The 10903-nt window shown below is 35.8% G+C and overlaps 2 protein-coding genes across 2 annotated transcripts; one reads left to right on the top strand and one right to left on the bottom strand.

Moving 5' to 3' along the window:
- Positions 1-2524: 2524 nt before the first annotated feature.
- On the bottom strand, positions 2525-7616 carry LOC143463032 (BRISC and BRCA1-A complex member 2-like). The gene is made up of 9 exons (XM_076961390.1): positions 7415-7616; positions 6778-6863; positions 6341-6500; positions 6057-6180; positions 4288-4463; positions 3627-3797; positions 3454-3536; positions 3224-3377; positions 2525-2833 (listed from the first exon to the last, which is right to left on the bottom strand). Exons 1-9 carry the CDS (start codon positions 7528-7530, stop codon positions 2770-2772), a joined length of 1134 nt encoding a protein of 377 aa, XP_076817505.1. The 5' UTR covers positions 7531-7616; the 3' UTR covers positions 2525-2769.
- Positions 7617-8351: 735 nt separating this feature from the next.
- On the top strand, positions 8352-8971 carry LOC143463033 (uncharacterized). Its single transcript, XM_076961391.1, has one exon. It carries the CDS (start codon positions 8397-8399, stop codon positions 8742-8744), a length of 348 nt encoding a protein of 115 aa, XP_076817506.1. The 5' UTR covers positions 8352-8396; the 3' UTR covers positions 8745-8971.
- The last annotated feature ends 1932 nt before the right edge of the window (positions 8972-10903 follow it).

The raw sequence follows: 10903 nt of genomic DNA, 5'->3' as shown, positions 1-10903 counted from the left end.
TCTAGTTTTAAAACACATGGAGAACAAATGCTTATTAGGTGTGTTTTGTGACGTCTTTTGCATGTTTACCAGCAGTTAGTGCTTTAATATAACTGCTTTACGCAATGTACATTCGCAGCCTGTTAAAACATCGCACCTTTAAAACAAATACTCATGTTCCACTGAATATAGACTAGGCTAGTATAAAAAGAAGTTAAGGCCCAATCTGTTCACGAAATGTGTTAACTATAGCGCTATATTCACACCACAACTGCTGATTATTATCAAGTTAAATGCTATTACGCCATTAATATAAATTGAAACTGTGCGACGCGTGAAAATTGGAAACAATGACCGGACTTTTGCGACTGAAAATTTGATGGCTATAGATTTGTACGAAGTTAAATATAAATTCTGCTGACTAAACGACCTTATCTTTGTTTGTTTTTGCGCACGGCTCAACGTTGTTATTCTGCCGACGGCAAATCATGCGCATTCAGCACACACCAAAAATGTTAACCTTTGCAACTGGGATTGGAATTACAGAAAAAAAACTAAACAATACGAAAGGCCGGTACTTTAGAAACGTAATTCTCGTCTCTCCAAGAACCGTATGCGGGAAATACTTTCTGTCAACAGTCAATCATATCTTCGTCAACTGGTTTACATCGGCTGACGTATTAATATTTTTCGCAATTTAACATTGCAAATTGCAAACAGAGCTTAGACATTTTATCAGATAATTAATACTGTAAACTAAAATTTTGAACATTTTAAAAGACTTTTTAATGAAATCAAACCATTTCGTAGCTCACTGTAAAACCAGCTGGATGTAACAGCAGCAAGGCATTGAAGACAATGCGTATATTGGTATACCTTTATTTATTTATTTACGTAAGCAGCTAAGCCTCACATAAAAGTTAATCAATTAATTGCTTAAGCAAGCTTAATTTGAAAAAAAAACTGTATGAACTCTCTTTGAGTTCCTGGAAAGCTAACGTTTTTTGCAACGTTGATTAAATTATTATTATAATTGCAATTACCTAATTAAGGAAATGCTTTTCTATGAATGTTTTCCATCATCGAATATACCTATAGACTATTTTTTCTGTAAAACCTGCAGCGTTCCTACGCTGGTGTCGTAGTCAAACTCAAAAGCTATAAACTGAAATGCTTGGATTGTCTCTATTTCATTGAAGTTGTTTTGCTAAAGTAATAGCAACTAAAACTCATACACGCCACCTAGGCTATCAAGAACGTGAAACGAAACGACATTGACTATAAATTTACCTTTACCGTTACACCCTTTAGCTATAGTCGTGCTGAAATACAATCCTGCTAGTTAACATATTGCGACAACTTTCAATACGTCATTGCTAACCTCCAACGTACTCAATTGACCTCGTTTGACCATTCACTCAATTGACCCCCAAGAACATCGGATTTGGTTTGCGCTTTCATACAACTCAGTTTTAATTAAGTTAGTATGGTTTCTATTGCTTATCATTTATATTTTCTTATATTGGTTATATAACTAATACTGCGGGAAATTTTTTCATAACCGTCTGTTTTGCAATGTATTTCGGCCCACAACTTCTTTTTATGGACGGTACAAATTCTTGCGGTCTCGTTTACGGCATGACAAGATAATTTAAACATTTTATGCCCAAGTAAAACCATCATTTGTTGAAGATATTAAAGTGAGCTATTTCATTCACTCTGAAATGCTTCACAAAATTTTGTATTAATTTAGCATTATTCAGAACCAACTAGATAACAGAAAAACGTTCATTAGAACCTAACGTATGTTTAATATTTTTCCTTTGTATTATAGCCTAAGATCTTGGATCCGAGTAACATATTTTAGTATAAGAGCATTTGGAATTCTGTTTGTAGAGGTTACGTTTACTCTTTTAAATGAAGAATTTTTTGTTTTAACTAGTATTGTTGAAGCATACATTCAGTACATTGGTATAGGCTACTTTGCTACAGCGGTTAACTGAAATTGCAATGGTTAACAGATTACTATTTTCAATGGAAATCGATTTAAGTCGCTCTGTCATTAATTCTAAATTCGCGAGCGGTCGTTGGGGTTTATCAATGGATGACTGGATTAGCAAATACGAAAGTTAAAATAAATTTATTCCAGTAGGGACTCAAAGCACCAGGGGGTTTATCAACGTCACTCGAATCGAATGAAGGAATCGACAGGCCTATTTATGGAATTCTAATCCAATCCAGTAATATCAAGGCTGTTCCGTGCTTGAAGTAAAGCCTGTCAGAATCATCTCTTGAAACGTGAAGGCTCAGAACTTCTGGCGCATTGTTTTATCAAATCTAATGAAACTAAATGCGTCCTTGGCGACATCTAGTGACAAAAATAAAACAGAACCTGAATCGTCGACTTTCTCAATTTAGTTTGTTTTTCATTTACTGAAAGATGAAAGGCAATGATTTTGCTACCTACTCGGCAAAGGTGCCGCGTAATAAAACGTTGGGCCCCCGAAGCGTCAAATAGATTGCACACAGATGGTAACAACCTATGTAAAGCAAGTTTGTTGTTTTATTTTAGCCTCAATAAAATCGGATCACAGAATGGCGCTAAAGAAAATGACAAATACAGAAAAATCATTATCTTTTTTTGAAAGCACAATTTGTATAAATGGCTAAGAAACACGCATCGGGTATAAGTAACTGCAATCATTTCAAGAAGTGCAATAATTTTATCAAAAAAGCATTTGGTTAGCTGCGAACAATAAACATAATTCACAAACCACTTGACACGATTATCTAAAGTACACCGCTACGTATGCATGTTTCTTTGAAGTGTGGAATCTTCTCCAGGATAAACAATCTGTAGTAATGAATGGAAGCAATTAAATAAAACTAGTGAAGCTTTTTAAAATAATTTTTAATCCAGAAACTTAACTCCTACTTTCGCTGGGAAACCAGAACAAATGGGCAGCTTTCGTATCTTAACACTGGAATAATTTAAACAGCGCAACTACAAACCAAACTAAATATATCATAATTTTTATGTTTGCTATCTCTTGCGTAGTTATGTGGCTATATTTAAACCGGATTAATCTGGTTTAAATATAGTCACGCATTCCTGAATAAAATACTAAAGTAATTAAAATCATGTAGCTACTTTTAAACAAATATTTATACAAAAATGCTAGAAGGGAATAATACAATGTAAATTAAGAAACACTGATCATAAAACTAGTTATTAATCTCATACTTCGCCCGTTTTGCCATTTCTGAGCCTGGCCATCTTGGACTGTATGGGTAATTGTTTGACACGCTTTGACATAATTGACTTCGCTTTGTTACGTGATAGGCTGACTGAAAAGTTATCACTGGCTGTTCACTTGGAAAGAGTTTTGTCAAACTTACTGAAAAGTAAAAAAATGCACTCAAATTTAAGAGAAAGTTTATGTAACTGGATTAGCTTGAAGTAGGCACACTAACCATGAATAATAAAGAAAAAAGTCTGATAATTAAAAAGCAAACTGATCTTGAAAAACTTCTCTGCGTCGTATTCCAACACGTGTCTGCAAAGCAACAGGATCAATGTCAAAGAACTTTACACCGAAACTTCGGCTTTTCGTTGCAGAATATACATTTTTATCTTTCAAATTTACCCTGAAAATTGACTTAGAAAGGCGGCAATGTATTCACAACGTTTTTCGTGGCTTTCTGACAACGTTTTAATCGATTCATTCACGCGCTCTCTTGTTCTGTTGACGTAATCCAGTACAGTGAGTCCCACAGTGAAGGGTGGGGCACCTAGAGCTCCTCTTCCACCCAATACCCTGCAAACAATGACATCTTCCATCAGTACAAAAATATTGTAGGGAATGGGTTACTCTATGACAGAAGTTCTTAAACTGTGGGGCGTGGAAGTTCGTACGCTCATTGTCAGTAACCGGCTAACAGCCGACAGGTCTTGTCCATCAACTTTGTACTGTACATATATTTCACATATATTACATATGTGTTTCCAATTAACTTTGAATTAATGATGTAAAAACGACTGCTCTATGACTACTTTACTATATGCACTATTCATGTGGTTTCAACGCTGGAAACGCCGGCAGTACTGGTTCTAAAATAACAAATTCAGAACATTTCTGTTCAGGTATGCATACATTCCCCAACTTTTACAAGCCTTTGAGCTTTGTCAGGTAACAACATCAAAGGCACCGGCATCACTGCCTTAGGATAACAGAACAGGATATATTTCTATATCACAGATATACTTGGAAATGGACTAGAAACAGTGAAACAAAGAGATTCTCTCACCTTTCTACATGAGATGGAAGGAAGAGAACAGGAGCTACTTTACCAGTGTTTAATTCATATTTTATTAGCAGAAGTGGACTGTGGATCACTGCATCCAGTGGAATGTCTTTCTCAATGATATCTGTGAAGTCAGCTTGAAACTGCACCAGTATATTCATAGTTCGCTGATTGCCAGTCTGTCATGTAAACAACAAAATTCAGACTTGAAGTTAAAGGCTTGGAACCGATAAAGGCTTTTAGTTATTATCGTGGCGTTGGTACTATGAAATACTACACTAGACTTACGACTGTGTAACGCATCATAAAATTTTATCGCACAGGGGATCACAAATCAGACTTAACATAAGTTAAGGATGGTACAAAAATGACAAAAATAGTAAAATTGGTACTAGACCATGGCTTACTATAATCACAGTGACTTGTCACATAACCATACTAGGTAGCAGTTTATTTTTCATTTATATAACTTTAATTTAGATTTATAGGAACTGGCAGTGGGTATAGATATGTTATATAAAATGACACTATGCCTGTTATTAGAAAACCGCAATGTTGTAGGCCAGGGGTGTTCAAATGATTTCTGCCATGATCCACCGCAGCCAAACCTGAGAACGTGATGATCCACTAAATACGAATAGTAAACATATTGGACATGCTTTAATTTTTATGGTGCTTTATTTAAGTAAATGTACCCTACATTTTAGGGCCAACAACATATTTATAACTTTGTAAAAGCCAAAAGTGATGTGTGCTTCAGCTGCAAGATTGTTGCAAGACTACATTGGAAGATCAGTACATTTCAGTGAGAAAAATTATGAGTTGGTTTAGATTTGAAGATCTACACAAAAAGTTGAAAAGATCCGGATCCGGATCGAGATCCGCCATTTGAACACCCCCATTGTAGGCAATTGACGAACAAAAGATGTCATTATCCATATAACATAATTAACCAATACGTAATATGCTTCAAAATTCAAAAACACTGAATTAAAAAATGCATCCAGATCAGTAAAAACCTGTGCAAACACGCAAAACCCTATTTTTATTTTCCAACACCCTTTGGTTTGCTGCATGATGGTAACTTTAGAATTTCTTTGATAAATTGAAACGTTACCAAGAAAACAAAATAGTTTAATCGCTACGCTGCAGTTTTAACCCACTGTACGTATGAAGAGTAGACATGTTAGCCTACATAAACTAAAGCAATGAACTAAAAACTGTTCTTACTTGTACTTTGACGATTAATTAGCCTGCAAAAAACTATTTCCAAAAACGTATGCCAAATTTTTGTAATTCAAGGATACTGTGTCAAACACCTGTCGAACCCAAGTTAAGAACCACTGATATAAGACCAGGCTAATGAGTTTTATCAATATTAGTATGAAATATCATAATCTTTACAAATCTCGTAACTCTCTTAAGTATTGATGACCGATAATTACAATTCAAAATAAGTTCTGCATTACAATGTACAAATGCTATTAGTTTTCGAAAATCTGCCAAAACGAACAAAGGTTTTGATTTGCTAAAAAGGGAGATACCAGCAAAAAATTGCATTGTCTTGTTAACGAGTAGTGGAAGTGTAACAGCACTCCTTTTTTCGCCTGAAGAAAAACATTTGGCAATACTTGAATTTGTCCAAACATTGTAAATATGGGAGTATTTGAACAAGGATTAGGATTTTACTAGTCCTATCCTTATAAAGTATACAATTTATTGATATGAATTGAAAAAACATAATCTATCTTATACTACAAGCCTGATGATACCCTGTCAGTTCTCTTAATGCTAACTTCAACATTGAGTCCTTCACATTCAAACAATTCTTCTAATTCCGTCTTGAATTTTTCACCAAGTTGATAGCATTTAAACTTGTGGTGATCTTTGTACAAGCTATATAATATATAATATATAAATTGTGTTAACTGCAATCATAACACATATTTTAATTGATTTAATGTGTATATAAGTGATACAACACCACATAATATATTTCTTTTATGTTTAAAATTAATTTTTAGTTAAATTTCAGTTAAGCATATCTGTACCGCACCCTACAACATCCTTTACAACATGTAAAAGATTTTCTTCATTTTCCTGGTCCCATTTCACTAGACTTATAATATCGTCATATTCTGGGTCAAAGTCTTCATATTCAGAAAACAGAATATCAGGGGGACTACCAGGGTTGGATCCGTCAAATATAAACTGCCCTGCCGAGATAAATGATTATTTAGTTGACAGATAAATGCAATTACACAAGCTATAAAGAATCATCATTTATTTAACAGCACTTAGTACGTCTATATATCGATATATAAATCACTACATGAGTATATACAAACCACAACATTACATCTACATAAAGTTCTAATTATGCTTATAGCGTGACGTATATACTGTACGTATCCATCACATCAAGCAATGAGCGAATTTTGTCTTAAAATTCCTTGGTCAAAATTGCCTCACAAATCATGCGTTCTAGCTTACATCGAAGTATATCACCAGCTAAAGGGATGGCGATGCTGAATATATCATTAGCATTTTTCAAAACTTCATGAGGAACACAGGCAGCGCTAAAAAAATAAACACAAACAAAATATTAATTTAGTGAGAAACCACGTAACACACCATATATGAAGTCAGAGAAGAGTCAGTATTGGCAATGTTTTAAATAAATTTTGCAGTGATATCACTGATTAACAAATTATGTAGTGTGTATGTGCCAATGCAATTCGCTACGTGTGTTGATGCAAGTTGCAGAATATCTAAACCACCAGTGTATATAGATGTCTACCGAGTGTACGAACTTTTGTTTTTACTTTATTAAATTAATCTTGTTGGAGTGCAACACAAGTTTAATAGCGGTTCATGTGCAAAGTATGTGGAAATACCATTGATATTGAAAATACAAGAAATGCTAAAACTAACGCCTGTGATAAATGCAACAGACTTTTGGCAAATTTTGTACATTGATACTGTTTTCACACACTTCACACACAAACGGCACATTTTGTAAGTATTGTCACCAGCCTATTTGCAAAGTGGGCTTGTGGATTTAATTTATAAACCGTGATCAGTGATGACAATACTGCAATATAATTACATACAAAAACCAGCCACTCACCTGCTAATAGGATCTTCAATTTTTAATCCACCAACACAGAAGCCAGTGGGCCCATGAAGAACTTGTTTTACAAGTGGCTGGATCCAGTCACATAAACCCCACTCACTCAGCTCCATTAACCACACAAATTGTCCTTAGTCTGTGTAACAGAATTTAAACTACTTACAAAATCACTAACACATGCAGCAGAAGTAAAATACTGTAACTAAAGTTAATTTAATAATATTTGCTTTTTGAGTTTTTTCTATTTTTCTTTGTACAGGTAACTGCCAAAATCTGTATAATCTCTATGAACAGACTTAACTGGAAAGTACCTCAATTTTCAACTAAAAATCATGCAAAGAAGCAAATTTTGGTATGCTCTAATTGTTTGTTTGTTAATTAAAAATTGTTTTTTTGGATGAAAAAGTTTGGCGTGCACTTTGATGAGTCTCGTTCATGTAAGTGCTGCAGACCAACTTTCCTCTACAGCTGTATGATAAACATGGTCTCGCAAGACAGAAAAATTCATGAGCTAATGGACTATCGGCAGAACGGTAATGTCAGAGAGGAAAACCAAGTAATATTACCATTAGATTGGATAAGTAAAATTAAAAATTATCTGGACAAGTAAATGGAATGGCCTTACCCAGCAACCTAAAATTCAATATGTTTACAGAATATACCACCAGGTAGCAAAGGATGCTTAACCACTTGCCTTACCTCCCCGAGTTAACTTGGAATCGGTCGACGGAAAAAAATTGACTATCCCGAGTTAACTCTTTTCTAGGACAAAAACGCTCGCATATGCACGAATGAATTCGCTTAGCTATTTAATTGTAGTTTTAAATCAATAGCGCCATCTACAATCGATCTTTTTGTTATTTCCACCGCTGGGTGGGCTGGAGAGCCAATAGCATAACCAATACAAAACTGTTTTAAGCAGTTTTCAGGTGAATAGAAGGAGTAACTATTGTGTTTTTACACAGAGTAATATACTGTAATGGCTAACTTTGACGGTGGTAGTGATAATGTAACTGCACTAGTTGTGGCGACTGAAGAGACTGATAGTGATGACTCCCAGTCTAAAAGTGGCTCGTCAGACTCCTTTTTGTGTGACTACTCTTCTAATGACAGCAGCGAAGATGACACTCCTGGACAAGATGCAATAGGTTGGATGAAATTGAGTGATGAAGGACAGAGTCAAACACTTTTTGTCTATACTGGGAATTCAGCCAGATCTGCAGATGTACTGGAAAGAGATGAAAGTCGCTACTGGTGCGCAGAGTGCAAAGTTGGCTTGTGTGTGTCTCCTCGTTTTCAAGTGTACCACACAAAATCTGCTTTCTAAGAACAATTACACAACCAACTGCAGTGAATCAGATCACTATTGATGTTACTTGTTTTTTGTATGAAAACAAAATGTTGGCGTCGATTTTGTGCTGTTTTGGGGATTTTGTTGACTACTTTGTGTGCTTTGTACATACCAAATTAAAATATGAATTTCTCAAAAACTGTTCACTTTTGTCCAAAAAAATTTTGCACAGTGTTTCATCTCAATGTACTAGATCAAAAAATGCAATAAAAAATAGGCATTTTTTGACCACCATCTCCAAAATAATTGGTAAGGCAAGTGGTTAAGATGCACAGAAAAGTAAATGTGATCTCTCCAAATGCCCGACTGGGAAGTACGGCAATTTTCGACAATAAACGCTGTGTGCAAAGACACAAATTTGGCATGATGGTGTGCACCAAAGCCTCAATTCTTTGCTTATTTATTATAAATTTACATTTAAACAACCAGCTTTTCGTTGTTTTTTATTACAGATCGGCATAAAGAAAAAAAATTGAGTGTGCACGTTGATAAATCTCATACATACAGCTGCCACACTTTCCGCTATGGCAGTAAAGTTTTAATTCTTTGTTTATTTATGACAAATTGGTGTGATGAGTAAAAGATTCGGCTTGCATGTTGGTGAATCTTGTGCATGCTGGTATCACACTTACCTTTGGCTATTGGACCAAGTGTGCTCACTGCTCACAAACAGCTGAAAGTGTATTTAGCAGCAAAAATGCTAAAACGATTTTTTAAACAAAACTGATAGGTCTACCAGTATGATATGATAATGTTCATCCTCGGACTGAGGAAAGTCTTTGCACGACTTGAACGCAGTAATAATTCCTTGTTACTCGAGTTCCGGTTAGAGTCACCTTACTGGAAAGCATGGCAAGTGCACCCACAACATTTTAGAAATCTGTGTTTACTGCACTCGAACATTTCACATTTATCTCTCAAAAACGAAGTCCACAGGTCAAACCGGAAAGTATTGCAGTTTTTGACGAGAAATTTTAGGTGTAAACACAAAAATTTTGGCGTGATGGCGTGCACTGAAGTCTCGATTCTTTGTTTTTATTATAAACTGGCGTTTAAACTACAAGTTATTCTTAGTTTATTTAATATAAATAGGCATGATGAGTAGATTCAGAAATATTCAGCGCGCAGCTGCAACATGTTGCAATGGCACTTTGGACCACAGGCTAGTGCGTTTTGCCTACCAGACTGCAAAATGCAACTGGTACATTATTTTGCAACCAGTGCACCTCAATCTTAGCCATCCTGCTCCAGGTCACTTCGATTTTGGCCGTCCTGCACCCCAAAATCTCGTCGAAAAGCGCCATGCTAGGCTATGCACATGTGCATAGTCTGGGTTATCGTTTTACCGAGCTAACCTAGCCTTTGATCAATTCCGATTATCACACATTTTTTATTTTGTTTATAGTATAGCCGAATTTTGAACTGTGCACCAGGTCACCTGAACAAGAGCAAGCCTCGTTAGTGGTTTGCACAAACGCATTACAACGGTATAGCAGTATGGTGCCACTGGCAGAGAAACACGGAACCTGAGCAGAATTTATTGCGATGAAAGCCCTCGAACCACCCGGCTACCGAGCCGACAAACTGCATAATATTCACCGAGTCGGTGACACCGACTTTCCCCTTCCGACCTCCGATCACCGCCACCACACAAACATCCCAAAATATCAAACAATATTTTAGGTTTTGGTTTGGGCAAATTGCAACAGGGCTTGTATACCGCAGCTTCTAATCTAAAGTCATTATTTTGTCTTTTTGGAAATGTAGTTCATAAAAATCTTACTACTCTGTTAAAAAAATAATCTGCTTTGTGATTATAGACTAGTAATAGCATGAGTGTAGTGTCATTTTTCCTTCTCTCTTTTTGACCCAGTGCATCCTCTCAAGAGGGTCGTGCGACTCAGGTGCGACTCGTGAGGGTAGTAGCTTTAGGAGGCTCAGCTCTGTAATGACCGTTTAATCTTTAAGACATCCTTCATGTCTAAATGATATCCCCAAACAGTTTGTGGTTTTCAGCTCCTACCTTTTATAACAGATCTACTTACGGTGAAATAGTCACTTGCAAAACTTCGTGCTTATTTATCGTCATGTCCTAATTCCGATGAAATACGAGTTTGATCGTTGTTGTATGTGCA

Source organism: Clavelina lepadiformis, chromosome 6 (genome assembly GCF_947623445.1).
Source record: "Clavelina lepadiformis chromosome 6, kaClaLepa1.1, whole genome shotgun sequence".
In the NCBI taxonomy this organism is placed as follows: domain Eukaryota; kingdom Metazoa; phylum Chordata; class Ascidiacea; order Aplousobranchia; family Clavelinidae; genus Clavelina; species Clavelina lepadiformis.
This window is presented reverse-complemented; position numbering and strand designations above follow the sequence as displayed.